This window comes from Apus apus, chromosome 13 (genome assembly GCF_020740795.1).
Source record: "Apus apus isolate bApuApu2 chromosome 13, bApuApu2.pri.cur, whole genome shotgun sequence".
NCBI lineage: Eukaryota > Metazoa > Chordata > Aves > Apodiformes > Apodidae > Apus > Apus apus.
The window spans coordinates 14,639,862-14,657,210 of NC_067294.1; the positions used below are offsets into that span (position 1 = coordinate 14,639,862).

The 17,349-nt window shown below is 49.4% G+C and overlaps 1 protein-coding gene across 1 annotated transcript; it reads left to right on the forward strand.

Annotated features, from left to right (window-relative positions):
- Nucleotides 1-267: 267 nt before the first annotated feature.
- RARS1 (arginyl-tRNA synthetase 1) lies at nucleotides 268-17,194 on the forward strand. The gene is made up of 15 exons (XM_051631311.1): nucleotides 268-341; nucleotides 4,986-5,120; nucleotides 5,594-5,782; nucleotides 9,370-9,481; nucleotides 10,439-10,539; nucleotides 10,792-10,913; nucleotides 11,229-11,349; nucleotides 11,740-11,869; nucleotides 12,197-12,301; nucleotides 13,213-13,391; nucleotides 13,907-14,016; nucleotides 14,674-14,779; nucleotides 15,710-15,882; nucleotides 16,441-16,688; nucleotides 17,043-17,194. Exons 1-15 carry the CDS (start codon nucleotides 297-299, stop codon nucleotides 17,150-17,152), a joined length of 1,986 nt encoding a protein of 661 aa, XP_051487271.1. The 5' UTR covers nucleotides 268-296; the 3' UTR covers nucleotides 17,153-17,194.
- Nucleotides 17,195-17,349: the final 155 nt, after the last annotated feature.

Genomic DNA, 17,349 nt, shown 5'->3' on the forward strand with positions numbered 1-17,349 from the left:
GTAACAACCGCGGCTCCTTGTCTGTCGCGGGGTCTGTGGGGGGTGAACTGGGGAGCCCGTTGACACCACTGCTGCGTGGGGAGGGCTGCGTTCCGGGGCTGGGTCGGTTTATTTTCCAATAAAGTGACCTTTCTGGACAGACCTGCTGCGGATCCGCCTCAATCCGGGGGGGGTGGAGGGGGGGTCGGGTCCTCCCCGCCCGCCAGGGGGCGCTGCCGCGTTCATAGAGCACCTCCGCCCCAGAGCGGCGCTTTCCGCTTCCGCTCGCCTGGGCCGCCGCTTCCGGCCGGCGCAGGATGGAGGCGGGCGCGGCGCAGGCCTGGGCGCGGCTGGCGCGGCAGGTACCGGGGAGCGGGGCTGGGAGCCCGGGCTGGGGGCCCGGGATCGGCTCCGGGGCCCCCCAGCCGGCTGGGTGCAGGGTCTGGGGGCTTCCCGAGCCCGGCGGGAGGAGCGGTTCCGCGGTTGTGGCCGCGGGGGGCCCGGGCCGGGCCTGTGGCGCGGCGGGGCCCGGGCTGGGGCACCTGCCTCGGGCGGAGCTCGGGGCCGGTTCAGCTCCTGGCGCTCCTCGGCGGGGCGAGGGCTGAGGGTGAAGGGCTGGCGGGTTGAAGCGGCAGGAAGAGGCGCGAAGGAGGCTGTCGGACGCGGCTCTGTGTGGTGCCGCCCTCGTTCTCCGAGCTGCTGCGGTGCCCGGCTGCTCTGTGGGGGCAGGAGGGGGCCCGGAGCAGCAGGCGTGCTCAGAGCGGTGCCTGGCACAGGGTTATTGCAGCCACAACGTGCGTTGGGTGGGGAAAAAAGATCGAGACAGCCCTTTTCCTTGTCAGTGATAGTTGTCTGATCAGACTGCAAGGTCTCAGCCAAGGAGTGGCATTGACAACAGAATGCAGGCTTTGCAGACTTCTGCAGGTTAACTTATAAATTTCCCCAGGAGCATCAAACTGAGACATTTTGGACATTTCAGTTGTGCTTTTTTGCCTGCCACACAGGTGTGTTCCTCAGCAGCTTTTCAGTATGTTTTCTACTCACAGTTCAAACATACACTAAGCAGTGCCATAAAACACAGAGATAATAAATCTGGCTGTTGAATCTCTTCAGCTTCTTTTTGCCTCAGCTTGTGCATGTCTCCATGGCAGCTGCCAGGAGAGGAAGGGCATCTTGGGTGTTCTGGCAAGGTGGTTCTCCCCTCTCTGCTTCTTAGTCCATGAACAAAACCCAGGCACTCCAAACCAAAGGACAGTGTTTGGCTCTTTTAACTCCAGGAGGCTGAAGGAGACTATGTGGAATTACTGAGCCTGAATCTACCTGTCACCTGGCTCCCAGCTTCCCTGTGCCAGCTCCACCACACCCTGGAGCCCCCTGTGAGCTGGAAGGCAGGAGTCAGGAGCTTCTCAGGAAAGTAACCCAGCAAAGAGTGTGTGCTGAATTACTGTGCTGAGCCAGCTCAGCAAAGGCTTGTTGGAGGAGCAGCAGAGCTAAAACCATGCAGGAGGCAAGAAGAAGGGGAAGGAAGAGAAGTGCTGGGACCCTTTTGCCAGGCTTTCTCAGGACATTTTCTCTCTGTTTTTTTTATTACTATGATGGAGAAAACCTCTGTGACATTAAAGGCCAGAGAGAAGTTTTTAAGTTAATTCAGTAGGGGGGGGTTTGGAGAGCATTCTCATGTGCTAAAGGAAGATGTGAGGATGACTTTGGTCCTACTGGAAAAGCTCTAGCTTTTTTGTATTCACAGGTGAGGGGAAGATTTCTAGTACTCAGCTGACCAAAGAGCCCTTGGAGATGTCAGCCTGGCCTCATGTAGTTCCTGCAGCTTCTCATGAGGTGGTCATCAGGTATCACCCTTTACTGACAGGTTGTGATACATCCAGGGCTGTGCAGGTGGAGTAATCAGGGGGTGACACTGTGTCCTGAACAGCAGCTTTTCCCTTCTTTTCCTCAGTTCCACATTTGTAGAGCAGAGGTGCACTGGTGTGGGTTCCCTTCCTCACTGGGCTGGTGCTCTGAGAGAGGAGTTCCAAGGGGTAGCTGGAGTGCAGTAAAGTCATTTGTTTTTCAGAAAGGATGTAGAGTTTATAATAGCCCTCTAATAACATTTAGCATTCATAGGTGATTTGCTAGAGATTTGGGGTTGTCACAGGTTGCTGTGATACGGGGTGTTTTTAGCATGTGAAGATCTGCAGTCCTTTTTCCAGGCAGGCTTGGCAAACATGGTTATGGGTGTGAGGGTCATAGATTCATGGAATACCTGAAGTTGGAAGGATCATTGAGTCCAGCTCCCTGCTCCTTGCTTGACTACCTACAACTGAACCCTGTGACTAGGACTGTCATCCAGATGCTGCTTGAATTCTGACAGGTTTGGTTCTGCCCCATCAATTCTGGACCTTAGTGTGATCATGACTGAGTTCAGGCTTTTCTGCCTTTGGTTTGGGATGAAATGTTCATTTTACATCATCTGTAATAGCTGTTGGTGGGCACAAAAAGGGAGACCATGGTGAAACCTTGTGTTGTTAGTTCACACTCAAGTAACAAGGAGATTGGTGCTGAAACTTTGTGCAGAAGAGCACAGAATGTGATAGGGAAGTGTGCCCCACTGGTCACATCTGAAATGGGGCCAGCCTGAATGCCTCCTGTTACAGGGCTCTGCTGTCAACTTACTGTTTTGGTGCAGTCGTGGGAAAGAAGGACAGGAGACTTGCTGAACTGTGGCATGGTTTTAGAGGTTTTTATCTCTTGGCCAAATCCCAGCATGAGGATACTGGCTGTCTTCCTGTGCTTGTGTGGGAAAAGCTGTTTGGGCCAGGTATCTTCCCCAGGGGTCCGTGATTCCCGAGAACCCTTGCTCTGGGTTCTGTCTCTGCACATGGATCAACCTCTTTCCTCATCCTCTCTTGCAGTGTAGTGATACGGAAAGAAGCTCCAGTAAGACACTGGTCATCTCACCTCCTGGGAGTCTTCATTTGGGTAGCCAGAGGCTTCTGCTCTTACGAAGAAAAATGCAAATTGCTTTTCTGGTCTGAAAACTGGGCCCGTGGTGCTGAGATCTCTTAGTGGCTACAGCTTTGGAGCAGTTCTTTAGTGCAGGAGGAATGTGTGTGAGCTGCTCGTTGGCTTGGCTGTGTAGGGATTTTCACTTCAAAAGCAGAGTGCAGATTTCTGGATCTGGACAAGATCTGTCCTCCAGGCAAAACTCTCCCTCGGGAGATTTCCTGAAGCTCATGATTTTGCTAGAGGGCAGGTAATACTGGGTGGACACAGAATGTACAGCTGATGCAGTGTTCAGTGTAGGAGATACCTTTGTGCTTTTCTGACAGCACTTTCTAGGGGTGAGGGGGAATGAGGTACCTGTGTCACTGCTCCCATGTTCCTTGAAGTCACTTTGTAGCAGTAGTGGTTAGTTAAACTTAAAGACAAACAGCTGTAAAGCAATGGGATTAAATCTGTCTTGTGCTGTTCTAAACTTGAAGTTCTGTCTGAAAATATTTCAGGTGGATCTCTGAGTTAAATGAACTGCTGCCAGGTCAGGCCAGTAAGAAAAGTTTAAAATAAAAACATTGGTTTTTTCAGATGGTTGTGTGAGGGAAGGTATGTGAGAGGAAAACAGCCTGATTTTTTTATGGGTCTGCCTTGGGTTAAAAAAAGAAATAATATACAGGAAAAGGAACAGGTGTCATAGGCTATTGGAAGTGAGTTACTTTTGATTGACAGCTGTGAGAAAGGTGTTGGATTTTTTTTCCTCAAAGTCCTGTGTTCTAACATCTGAACCTGTAGGAAGCATCCTGCTCTGTAGCAGAGGAGGGCTTGAGGCTGGACAAGAAGTGTGCTGGAAGCTGAAGCCCAGACAAATGATCTCTAAAGTATTTGTTTTGAGCCTGCTCCACAAACAGGCCAAGCTGAAGAATGTGTGGCTCAGCTGAGGTTTTTTGAGCATCTGCATTTAGTGACAGTAGCATTTGTGGGAGCTGTTTTTCAGGGGGACATATAAGAGCAGAAGATTTGGTGGCCCATTTTTTTTCTGTAATTAAATATTCCAGTTGTTTCAAGAGCAATGAAGTAAATGAGCCCTTTTTGCTAAGGTTTGGTGGCCTGTTTGACTGCAGTAATAGCCTGAGCTGCCTCCTGCTTTGGGTGCTCTGGTAGAGGAGACCCTGCATGAGCCCACCAGGGGCTGGTCGGCACTCACTGCCTCTTCCAGCTGCCTTTCCCTCCATAGCAGCATCGAGTCACTTGCATTTTCAACAGCCTCCAGACTTGTATTTTTGGGCCAGGTTTGTGGCTGGTAGGCACAAAGCCTGTTATGAGGGACGACAAGAGATGGAGAACAGAGATGAAGTTTCAGATACTTGGTTTCTTTAGGGGATGGGGTGAGGAAAATTACTGCTCCTTGCAGCAGCTGCCAACAACTGGGTTAAGACTGTGTTGAAGCACTTGCTGGGTTCTGGGCTGTGAAGTCCAGAGGAGCACAGGGAGGTTTGTTTATTGGAGCATAGAGGTCCACCTGACATTCCTAATTCCTGTTTTAAGGAGAAGCCATGCTGGAGGTAGGGAAGGAAGGGTTGTGTGGTGAGGGGGGTGTGAGTGAAGGCTGCAGCAGTGGCCCTGTGCATCTTGTGTCGGGAAGGAAGGGCTGATCTTATGTCCTGTGATAGGATGTGGGACGATGGATGCAACTTAGAGCACAGGAAATTCCACCTCAACATGAGGAAGAACTTTTTTACTGTAAGGGTGACAGAGCACTGGAACAGGCTGCCCAGAGAGGTTGTGGAGCCTCCTTGTCTGGAGACTTTCAAAATCCGCCTGGATGCATTTCTCAGTGACCTGCCCTAGATTCTGTGGTGGTCCTGCTCTGGCATTGTCTGGAATTGTTCAACCTGCATGTCCTCGCTGTTGCCTTTACCAGGCAGAACTAGAACTGCAGCTGAGATCTTGCAGCTCCTCACCTTCTGGACCCCCACTCCAAGAATTACTGAGTGACAGTCTGATTTGCTTTTCAGGAAAACGAGATCAAGTTGTTAACTGCAGAAATCGAGCATCTGAAGAACTTTGGATGCTTGGGAGTCTCCCCGAGTTTGGAAGGATTGCGAGACGAAAACGCAAAACTCAAGTATCGGTTAAATTTCCTCCAGAAGGTAAGAATCATGCTGTGGCTTGTGGGTTTTTTTCTCCTTAAGATGAGCTAAATGAATGATGTCAGCTGGTTAGAGCTAGTGATGTGTGACAGCGTGGTCATGCTGCATTCTGACACCTTAATTGTTGGTGACACATAAGGTATTTCTTCTTAAACAGAATCCTAATTTATGAAAAATGTCCGTGAGTTCATAAGCCCAGACCATCAGGTCCTGGCAGCCCAGCTGGGAACTCTGCCAGGATCACTGGCAAGGTGTGAGGAGTGGCACAGCTCCACATCCAGGAGAAGTGTTGGTGCTGGGAGGCTCAAAGGGAGAAGCAGCTCTTGCCTCACATGATGTTTATGTGGTTTATGCTGCTCCCAGTGTCAGCCAGATCTCTCTGTCACTCTTTGCCAGGCAGCCAAGGGAAAAAGTGGGATTTAACTGCTCCTCAGATGTTGTGAATTTAACCTTCTGGATTTTCTTTTTTTCAGAGCCTTCAAGAGGAAAGAAGTAAAACAGCAAAAAGCATGATTAATATCAACAGCTGTCTTCAGGAAATCTTTGGAGCTGCTATTCATGCTGCCTACCCAGATTTAGAAAACCCTCCACTGGTGGTGACGCCGAGTCAGCAGCCCAAGTTTGGGGATTACCAGTGCAACAGCGCCATGGGCATAACACAGGTGAAGCTGAGAATGGCCTCACAAGGAGAAATAAAACCAGAGGAGTTGTCTGTTGGAAGCTGAGTAATAGACAGGACAGGGAAAGCTCCTCTGGGCTGAGAATCTAATGGCATTTTAGGGGAAGGATTGGCCTTCACAGAGTAGACCTTTAAGCTCTGTTTAGATGGCTGATACAAGAGAGTTACACAGAAAAACTGCTCATTTTGTGGGATCTAAATCAAATCAGACTTTTAAGTGCTGCATTGATTTATTAATGATATGTAATTAACTACCAATTAGTGAGCTACATGTTTGGAACTAATACCAGCAAAGCAATGAATCACCACTCTGGATGGTTACAAAACGTTGCTAAACACCTGCAAATCTCTAACTCCTCTCTAGTAATGCCAGGAAAGTATCATGTCCCCACTCACACTGGCACAGTGGTGTGCACACCCCCTTCAGGGGAGGTGGTTACAGACAGGGCCCCATCCCTGGCAGCCCGGGTGGCACACACGTGTGCTGGTGTGGGCAGTGAGCTCCTGCTGCCCATGGGTGCACATGGCAGCAAGAAGGGGTCCAGTGCTTCCTGTGTGCCTGGGTGGGGCAGGGGTCCCTTGGTGCTGTATCCTGAGCTGTCCTCTGTGAGCTCCAGCACAGGCTGCACACGGCAGCTGGTGGCACAGGTCGTTGTTGGGCCTGGGCAGGGGCTGTGGTGGGCATGAAGCACCTTCTTACAGTGTCCAGCCAGGTGGAGACTGCTGCTCAGGCACCCTCCTTCCTGCTCTAGCTGGCTCCTTGGTTTCTGAAGTCTCATGTTAACTCCCTGGTTACAGCTGAATTTGGCTGCCCCTTGCTGCATTCCTTTGAGCATTTTCAGTTTGGTGACAAATGCTCTTTCACGTGGCTTTGAGTGTGCTATTCCACACCCTTTTCCCGCTCATGTCCCTGGCTTACTGGCTGTTGTTATCCAAGCATTTGCTGAGAGGAGGCTGTGTGGGCATCCCCAAATCTATGGTTGGTGCCATCTACATTTTCTTTTAACTGAGCAAAATGCAGGAAATATGGTTTATTTTGTTAAGACGTGCAGATCTTGGAGGTTTTCAGGCAACTCTAAGAATGGTTCCACTTTACAGAACACCTGGTAAGTGTGTGCTAAGGAAGGAGTGAGGGGGTTTCTTAACCTGGCTGGTATTGACAGCTACTTTGAAAATGATGGCATTGCTGCTTTCTGGAAGCAATTTGGCCAAAGAGGACCCCAACAGAGTGGAGAGACTTCAGGAGCTGCTCAGTGGGCTGGGAGGAAGGAGATGGTGCACTCTAGCTGAGATGCTGAAGTGCCCAAACTTCCAGTGCGTTGATGCCTCTGAGTGAACAGATAAGACTTTGTAATCACAGATCCTTTATTTTGCAATCCCAACAGAAACAATATTATTTTTGTAAGTGTTCTGTTGTCAATTCACCTTTATTAATCTATTAGACTGGTCATCTTGACCCAGCGTGCACCAGCACCCAGGGAACTCTGCTCTCCCAGGCTGCCTGCAGCCGCTGTCCTGCCGCAGTGATCCTGACTCGGGCAGCATGGATACGTGCTGGCCAGCAGGCTTCTGGTTGGAGTGCCAGGGTGGAAGCAGCCCTCCCAAATCTGTGTCCTCTTCCCTTGGTCTCGTTAGCACGTTTGGCTGGGCCCCAGCCAGAGGAGCACCCAGGGTGACTGCGCTGACACGGGCCTGCAGGGCTCTGCCATTTTCCTGACCGCTGCTTTACCCCAATTAAGTCGCAGTTGGGATTCTCAAGCAGTCCTGGCTTCTCAGTGTCGACGTTGTTTGCATAACTCAGTGTCTGAACGGTCCCCTTCAAGCCAGGGTTTCAAGTTCCAGTTTGTCAGCTGTACTGGTGAATAGGGCTCCTGGTGCTGGGCTTGGCTGTGGAGTTTGTTCCCTGGAAAGGTGCACTGAACGAGCTGGGCCTCAGCTTGGGAAATCTCACGAAGGCAGCACAGCAGAGCCGGAGGATGCAGTGCAGACATTCCTCTCTGAGAGCAGCACTTTCTGTTGGCCTAAGTTTTAAGGACTTGGCTGTGGTGCACATCTCCCCATAGAGCCTTTCTGCCCCCAGGGTGTCCCTGTGCAGAGCTGGACACCAGCCAAGCAGGAAGTGCCCTGACCATGGGCAGCAGGGTACGTGCCAGGCAGCAATCGCTCCCTGCAATGCACCCATGTGGAAACAGCCCTCACAAATGCATATTGTTGTCCTGGGAGCTCGTTAGCATATTAATGCCTGGGGTTTGAGCCAGGAGGTCTGCTTGCTCTTTAGAGTAATAGTATGGTGACTGTTTCTGGAATGATTCAGATAACACACCTGTAATCTGGGTGCTTTTATTTTTCCAGTAGATTGCACTTTGAGTAGCATTGCCAATTCCATCTTGTAAGGATCCTGCTCTGAGCAACCGTGTGTGTGGCAGGTTAAACAGGAAGCTGAAACTTCAGCAGAAGTCCCATTTTGCAGCAGAGGGCAAGTTAACAAATAGCAGCAGTAGTGAGTGTGAATTCTGAATTCACAAAGGGGTATGTGCTTTTTGTGGCCTTGATGGGCAGTGATGGATTATTTTCAAATGCATCAGAGTAAGGACAGAAAATTATGTAATGAGAAGCAAAGAGTTGTGGTAATTTTGTACAGTGAGAATGTACTCTTGTGCAAGGGACAGGTTGGGGTAGTTCACACAATCCTCCTTTGTGCAAGGGATGAGTTGGGGTAGCTCACAGGATCCTCCTAAAGGGTGTTTTCCTAAGTTTTGCAGATAGCTATGTGAGAGAGACGGTGCTTTGGGAGTGGGCAGAGGAGTTGTGGAGTTGGTCTAGATGATCTCTGAAGGTCCCTTCAAACCCAAACCATTCTGATTCTTTTGTTGTATGTGAACTTGCATTGTGTTATTGGTGTTCCTCACAGTGGGCCATCTATGTCTGGAGAGTTAATTATCCAGCAGTTTTTTCTGATGCTCTTTTAAGAAAACTGGGCAGAGTCAGGATTCTCTTTGGTTGCTTGGGTTGTTGGATTTTATTTATTCAGTCATTTATTTATTTATTAAGTGTGAGTCTAAGGTAGAACTGAAGGCAGTTTGCTTTGGTTGCTTTTAAAGATAAATCAGCAGACTTGCTGTGAAACCACATTCAGCATCTACTCTAGGCACAGTTCAAAACTACCCGTGAGGCTGAGGAACAGGATTTTGAAGCAGTACGAAGGACTGGGCCAGTTATGTTGATTTACTTTTTCTAAGAGTTTGTCCTTTTTACTAGCTTAGAGACATAAGGATTTGCCAAACTATTTAACAGGTTTTGAAAAATAGCCTGGAAGATTTTTTTCTGACATTAATTGCCCTTAGCAGAAAGGTGTGAACGTGTTGGATCTGATTAGCTTTCTGCTCTGTAGAAAGATGTGATGTAATCTGTAAAATTTGCTAGAGATGTTTTTCTTTGTGTTTGTCTCTGCATTGTGAAGCTAAAGGATGATGAAGATCTCTTGAGTGCTGCAGTGTCTGTGCTTTCTGTCTCACTCTGTAGAATGTTTTGGATGATTGAATTTTACTTGATCTTCTTCTTGTGTTTCAGATACTGCTCAAAACCAAGGAACAGAAGGTTAGCCCAAGAGAAATCGCTGAGAAAATAGTAAAAAATATTCCTGCTAATGAATGCATTGAGAAGGTTGAAATTGCTGGTCCTGGTAAGAGAGTTTAATGTTACACACTTGGTAGATGTTAAAGCTGACAGGGCAGTTTTGTACTGGGTGGGAATCACGGAAGCTGAGTTGAGTTAAACTATTGTGTGATTTAAAACTGCGGTTATGGCTGAATTAGCTGCTTCTGTCTTGGTGAGCTTTGGAGCCTCAGACTTGTGCAGTAGCAGAAAATGTACCTCCCTGTTAGAACTGGCAAGTGCAATCCTGAGCCCTTCAATGAGTGACTTTTCCACTGTTCCTTAAGGGACTGGCTTTTCCCCTTCGACCATCGGTGATGGGGATCAGCCACAGGCATGAACTGACAGCAGATCGCAGTATGGCCGTTGTGCTGTTGCTTGCATGGTGAGGAGACCTTGCCCTCTCTGTGCTGAGATGCTGAAGGTTATTAATTGGTGCATCTGTTTTGTCCCTGTGACCCAGGAAGAAATACAAGGGCTCACATTCCTGAGGACACACAACCCTTGGAGTGCTTGGGCAGAAGCTTGTTCATTAGCTCTGTGAAGCAGAAGTAAAACTGTTTTTCCACAAGCATGGATTATCCTAGGTGGGACTATGTGTTAGGATATTAATTTTAGCAAACAAGACAAAGCAGGATTTGCTCTTTGCATTCTGCAAACCTGGCAAGATAATTTATTTTCTCATTTAAAATGTTTTTACAAATTCACCTTTGAGTGACAGTGCAGAAGGGAGCTGTGTCAGTGACTAGCTTGCAGCACCTGGCTCCTGCAGTGAAGGCTACAGAGGTGTGAAACAGTCTCTTGTCGTCTGGGAACAGAAATTGTCTTCTAGTGACAGCTTTCTTGTCCTGTTACTGGAGTTCTGTCAAGCTAACATCATGTGCTCTTGATGTGAGGAACCAGAAACCCAAAGGAGAAAGAAACAAGAAGTGGTTTAAGGTGTTTCTGCAGCCCCAGCACTCACTGCTGGTTTTCTCCTCTAAAGGTTTTATCAATGTCCACTTGAGAAAGGATTTTGTATCAAAGCAGCTGAGCAGTTTATTGATGAATGGAGTTCAACCACCAGCTGTTGGCAAAAGGAAAAAGGTACAGTAGGCCATGGGCACCCTGCTCCCATGCAGATGAAACGTGCTGGACTGCAGGCAGCCTTGAGATTCCCACCAAAGGGATTTCTTGAGCAGCTGATGCCTGTGTCAGCTGGTTGTTGCAGCGGGGCAAATGGGATGTCACTTGGGGGGCCATGGGGCAGGCTGTGTGTGCCTGGCATGGTCACTGGTGGGTGAGGGCCAGGCCTGCTGCTGCCTTTTATTAATTTTCACCTCTGGCACTGTGTCTAAGGTGGTGGTGGATTTTTCATCCCCCAACATTGCAAAGGAGATGCACGTTGGCCACCTGAGGTCTACCATCATCGGAGAGAGCATGTGCCGACTGTTCGAATTTGCAGGTTATGATGTTCTGAGGTGAGAACTGACTTCTGGGTGGGCTGGGCTTGTTTACCTAAGTTCAAGCAATATTTACCTCTGTGCTTTGGTCTGTATTGGTCTTTTTTTGTAAGCACACAACAAATAATCCTTTATGTGTAGCTGAGCCAGTGTAGCAGCGTTGGGAGTCAAGATAGGCAGCAGCTTCATGGCAGTGAAATTGGGGGCCTTGCCTGGTTGTGATTTCTGGTATTACGTGTGTTTCTTCTTTTAGAATATATGTATTTTAAATGTGTGTATTTTAAAGGATGTGTTTGAGAAATCATTGTTATTGTGCTCTCTGATTGCTTCAAGGTTAAACCATTTAGGAGACTGGGGCACCCAGTTTGGAATGCTCATTGCTCACCTCCAAGACAAATTTCCAGATTATTTAACTGTTTCTCCTCCCATTGGAGATCTTCAGGCTTTTTACAAGGTATTTGTAGCAAATAAGCATGATATTTATGTCAACATCTGAAAAGCAGATTGAGGAGCTTTACAAATTGCAGCATAGTTTTGGAGAAACAAAAGAATTTAATCACCGTTGATAGATGATTGCAAAACCTGGTGCTGGGTAATGCACTGCAGTACCAGCTCTGGAGTTGTCTGTCTGGGACATTCTTAAAGGCCTGTGTAAGCACTCTGCCTGTCTGGTGAGATGGTTGTGCCTGGGGAGCCTGGTAGGAATGCTGAGGGTTTGCAGAGTTAGCATATGGTTGGACTTGATGATCTTAAAGGTCTTTTCCAACCAGAACGACCACGTGTGTGTGACTCTGTGTTTCAGGGGAGGAAGAGGTGCTTTTTCATGCAGTGTGTTTTGCCATAGGAATCCAAGAGGAGGTTTGACACAGAGGAGGAGTTCAAGAAACGTGCCTATCAATGTGTGGTGCTGCTGCAGAGCAAAAACCCAGACTTCATTAAAGCCTGGGAGCTCATCTGTGACGTGTCGCGCAAAGGTGACTTGGCCACACTGGGGGACGTGTCTGAGCAGTAGAGCAGTGTAGTTTCCTCACCCCTATGCCTGAGCCCATCCTCTGCTTTTCTTTTGAAAATCCCTGCCACGCTGCCTTGAGAAGCTTAAGGCAAAAAGCTGATACAACCAAAGCCCAGGGCTGTCGGGGGAGGCTTAGTGAAGACTTTTGTCTCCCAAGTCCTAGTCAGATGGCTTCACCAAGAGATGGAAAATGCCTTTAGGGACTGGCTCTGCCCATGGGTAAATGTATGCCCCTAGTTCCCACTGTGTGCATTTCGTGGAAGTATTTTGTTCTGTTTCCCTTCTCAAGAGTTCCAGAAAATTTACAACTGCTTGGACATCACACTCATAGAGCGAGGGGAATCGTTCTACCATGAAATGATGAAAGACATCGTGAAAGAATTTGAAGATAAAGGTGAGACTTTTGGTCTGAAATTTTCTGCAGCTGTCAGGATGGGCGAGGTAACCCCCCTCCTCTTGGGTGAGGTGTTGGACTGATGTTTTTTAAGTTCCTTGTCCCACATCCCTCATCTTTTTCTCAGCCACAGTGGATTTTCTGTGGCGTTACATCCCAGAGGAGCATTGGTGGAATTGATTATTGTATGTTTCCTTCCAGGGAGCTTGAGTCTGTCTCACACCAAAAGCAGTTTGTCTGTGGTATTTGTAGGCAATACCATTGGAATTGTTTGTATCCTTAGTAAATAGTTAAGAGTGATACATGACAGACTTTCCAGTCTTAGCTTTGTGCCTGAATGGGAACTTTGTCTGAGAAGTCTCTGTGAAGACGGTGGCATTTTTTAATCAAGTTGACTTTGAGACTGGCAAGAAGCCAAATAAAGCACAAGTCTGTTTTTACCTGTTCTCTCTCTACATTTGGCAGTTGTTGAATCTCACCAGCTGAAGTGTTCTGAGTAACCTTACCTCTGAAAGACTTTGTGCTAAGTCCTCACTGCATCTCCACAGAGTTTCTGTTGCCTTTAATGCCATACTTTGTGGTGCAGGTTTTGTGGCTGTACAGGTGGATGCAGGTGCCAGTGACAGGAGTTCTTAAATGCAATTAAGGCTCTTCTGGTAAGGCCAGATCTGTACAGATCTGCTTCCTTGTGCACAGTGTGAGTTCTGGAAGTGCAGTGCAGAACGTGACTTGGTTGGTGAAGGGAGTTCTCGTTTAGGCATTTTTATATTTTGAGCCATTCATTATTTGAACACGTGAGTGCATGGCCTTTTCCTTCTGGTAGCCTCTGGGAAGGCAAGTGTGTCTGCCTGTGCTGGCCTACAAACCTACCCAGTCAATACAACATGGAATGTTTTCCATTGCTTTTCCAGGATTTGTGCAGGTGGATGATGGCCGAAAGATCGTGTTTGTCCCAGGTTTCCCTGTCCCATTGACAATCATGAAATCAGATGGAGGTTACACATATGACACATCTGACTTAGCTGCTCTTAAACACAGACTGTATGAGGAGAAGACTGACATCATTATTTACGTTGTTGACAGTGGCCAGGTGAGTGTGCCAACCTCTGCTGTCACTGCTGGTGCAGACCCTCAGAAGGTGTGTTCAGTGACAGATGCAACAGTAACTGGTGAAATGCTGTAGGGTTTTCAGGGAGGTGTATTTACTCGTGTCCTTGTCAGTGTAATGCTGACTCTAGTTTGGTGGCTGGGGACCTTCATGGAGAGCCCCTAGAACTGGTTGACTGGGGAGGGACCCAGTTACCACTGGAGGGAGGTGAAGCATAAATCTCAATAAATCTGGAATGAGATTTGTACTGCTTAGTCTTGGGTCTCTCCTTACCTGAGGGAATACAAGGTTGTCAGTTCTGTATCTGAGCAGTGATGGGAATTTGCTGATGCTGCTTCTGTGAACAAGAACTCTTTGAAAGGTGGAGTTTTTCTGTGGAGCTAGAGACATTTTAAGTCTGGTTGTGAAAGCAGCATTATGAAGGAGATGAAGCTGAGAAGAAAACTGTAGCTGGAGGAGTGGGTTGAGAACCAGTTGTTGCTGTTTGTTCCTTGCAGTCGGTGCATTTGCAAACAGTGTTTGCAGCTGGACAGATGATTGGCTGGTATGACCCCAAAGTAACCAGAGTGGCCCACGCTGCCTTCGGAGTGGTGCTGGGAGAGGACAAGTAAGTCTTTGGATGTAGATTTTCCTTTGTGCTCTGAAGAGGGTGTTTGAGTGACTGCAGAAGACTTGCTTTTGTTGCCAAATAGTATGTGGTGTGCCAAAAAACCCAAACACTGCCTCCGTGCTGTTGTTTGTAACTGTTGTTTCAGTGTGTCAGGGTCCTTGATCCACAACAGCTGCTGATACTGTGGTTGGGTTCCCTCTTGGGCCTGGCTTGTGCTGCCTGGCATCTGGGGAGGGGCACTGGGAATGGCTGGTGGCAGTGCAGTGGAAGCTGACAGGAGCACTGGGAGATGACAGTGATAAAGGTCATGATGTCCATTATTGTCCACCTGCCTCATGGTGGATGAAGGAAAAGAACTTCTGGCCCTGGTCTGGACGCCAGGCCCTCATGCTGCAGAGCTGTTTTTGTGCCTCTCTGAAGGTGTGACTGAACCATGGTCAGGTGCCAGTTCTGCTGTAGCTTTGTCATAAAGGGTGCCTTGCTGGGCTCTGGCACTGGTGTTGTGTCCTGCCTTATGTTTGAACTGGGACAGTTCTGACTGTTGGAGCCTTCCTGGTCACCCCTCTGAGCCACCCCACAGGTGTTCACAGATTCCCATGTTTTGGGGGGTGTTTTGCCTGGCTGCAGGTGCTCATTCTGGCTGTGTGTTTTCAGGAAGAAGTTCAAAACCCGTTCAGGGGACACAGTGCGTCTGATGGATCTGCTGGAAGAAGGGCTGAAACGAGCCATGGACAAGCTGAAAGACAAGGAACGGGACAAGGTAGGCATGACAAATTGCTTCTCTCTCCTGAGAACTTCCCAGATTTGTTAAGACTCGTGGCTTCTGCGTTCTGGATGTGAGCTGAGGATTTGGACAGTGCCATGGAGATGTCGTGGATTGAGTACCCAGTGTGATTAGTTAATGGCAGTTTGGGCAAGATGCTGTCATGGGGAAAGGAGCAGTGGGAAACAGAGAGCTGCAGGCAGCAGGCTGGCCTCTGGCTTGTGTGGGTGGAGAACTGGACCTGGCAGGGTAACTGGCCTTGCAGGTGCCATCAGGGTATTGCTGGTGTGATGGGAACAGCAGCAACTCCCCCAGGATGCAGGAGGTGGTGGCGGAATATAAAGTTGCAGCCTTGGCCTGCTGGGTTAGCAGTGTGTTCTGGGGATGGATGGTTGGGGATCTGCAGGGGCTTTGGCATCAGGCTTCACCCGTTCCCTTGGAGGCCGTGGCTGAGTTTGCTGAAAGCCCTTTGCTGTGCTGATGGGGCCCTGTTCCACCAGAGAGAGTTTTTTTGAGTGTGCAGACTGCCCAAAATTCTCTGTAAGGGGAGGAGGGCCAGGTGTCTGTTACATGTAGGCATCAGGCATGGTTTGTAGGAAGCAGGAGCACAGTGTGTCAAACCTGTGTGGCATCATGGGGCAGAGAAGTCCTGCAGGCCTTCAGCAGTAGAGACAGTCTAGCCTTAACCTGCCAGGACTGCAGTGGCATTTGATGCAGAAGAAGTGAGGGGTGGATATGGGGCTTATCTGGTGTTGCCAGGTGGAGAGGTGTGTGTGAGCCTTTCCCTGCAGACCCTGTGGGTAAAACCCAGTCAGCAGCCTGGGCCTTCCTCCCGAGCCCTGCCGGGTGGCCAAGGCTGCGTGTTGCGTTTGTGATGCCAACGTATCATCCTTCCTCATGGCTGCTTCTGTTTTGAAATCCCATCAGGTCCTCACGGCAGAAGAGCTGAAAGCTGCCCAGACAGCAGTGGCTTTTGGATGTATTAAATATGCAGATCTCTCCCACAACAGACTGAATGATTACGTGTTCTCCTTTGACAAGATGCTGGATGACCGTGGGAACACAGCTGCCTACTTGCTCTACGCCTTCACTCGCATCAGGTGAGGCTGTGGGGAGCCCGGGGGGCTGCTCTCTGCTCTCTCAGGTGTGGGGAGGGGGCTGACTGGGCTGCATCAGTGCTGGTAGGGGCAACTGGTAAGAGAATTCAGCTATACTGGTATGTGCCATAGGCACGATTTTATTTGTCACTGCAAATGGTGTTTTCTTCTATCTGAAAGCGGGCTCCTCTGTGTGACATGCATCCCAGGTTTTCAGCTAGCAGGGAGGGAACTGGCAGTTTCTGGTAAAATCCCATGAGATGCTTCAGGTGAGCCTGTGTGCCAGCAGCTGCTCACCTCAGGTGTTGCTGTACCCAGTCTTTCTGGCAGCCTGAGCATCAGCTGTTGTTGCCAAGACCTTTACCCAGACCAGATCCCTCCCTGTTCCTCTGCAGAGTGGGATGGCTCTGAGGGCAGTGTCTCCCTGGGCTGACTGCTCCCTTCTGGCCTGGGGAAGTGAGGGTATCAGTGGGTGGCCCATGCTAGCCCTGAGGCAGGCCAGAGGTGACCAGCTGCAGCTGGCCCTGAGCCCTCACAGACTGACTCTCTGGGTCATTGCAGGGCTATTGCCCGCCTGGCCAACATTGACGAGCAGATGCTGCAGAAGGCAGCCAGGGAGGAGGTGCTGATCCTTGACCACGAGAAGGAATGGAAGCTGGGCAAGTGCATCCTGCGGTTCCCTGAGATCTTGCAGAAGATTCTGGAGGACTTGTTTCTGCACACACTCTGTGACTACCTGTATGAGCTGGCCACCACCTTCACCGAGTTTTATGACAACTGCTACTGTGTTGAAAAGGACAGGCAGAGTGGTGAGTGTTGGCTTAGGGGTGCCTGTGTGACATGCCACAGTACAGGCGATCTGAGGGTGTTTCCCTCTGCTGGGAAGGCCATTGTCACACTACTTGCTGCTGCAGAACAAGTGTTGTCCATGTGGGAGGGCTGAAGGTGGCTGGCACAGCCTGTGTCATCTGCCTTATGAAGCAGGAGGGTTGAGTAGAGAGTTGTGAGCAACCAGGCACCCAGAAACACAAGGGCTGGTCAGTCTGCCTGGGAGGGAGCTCGGTGTGCCCCGCCCCAGGGCCAGGTTGTGGTTGGATGGTGTCCCCCCGGGGCAGGCAGCATGAGTGGTTCTGAGCAGCTGCTCCTCTGTTGCTGTTTTGCAGGCCAGATCATGAAGGTGAACATGTGGAGGCTACTGCTGTGCGAAGCCACGGCCACCGTCATGGCCAAAGGATTCGACATCCTGGGGATCAAGCCTGTGCAGAGGATGTAGCTGTTCCCTGTGGGATGACAATAAAGGGACTCAACAACTGGAGATGTCTGTGTCTGTTTGAGGTGTTGTGGTAAGGGAAGATGTTCTGGGGCAGCAGTACCCACTTGAAAGAGAAAGGAAGGAAGAAAGGAAAGGCAAGGAGGAAGTAAGTGAAGAAGGGAAGAAAGGAGAGGGGAGGAAGGGAAGAACAGGAACAT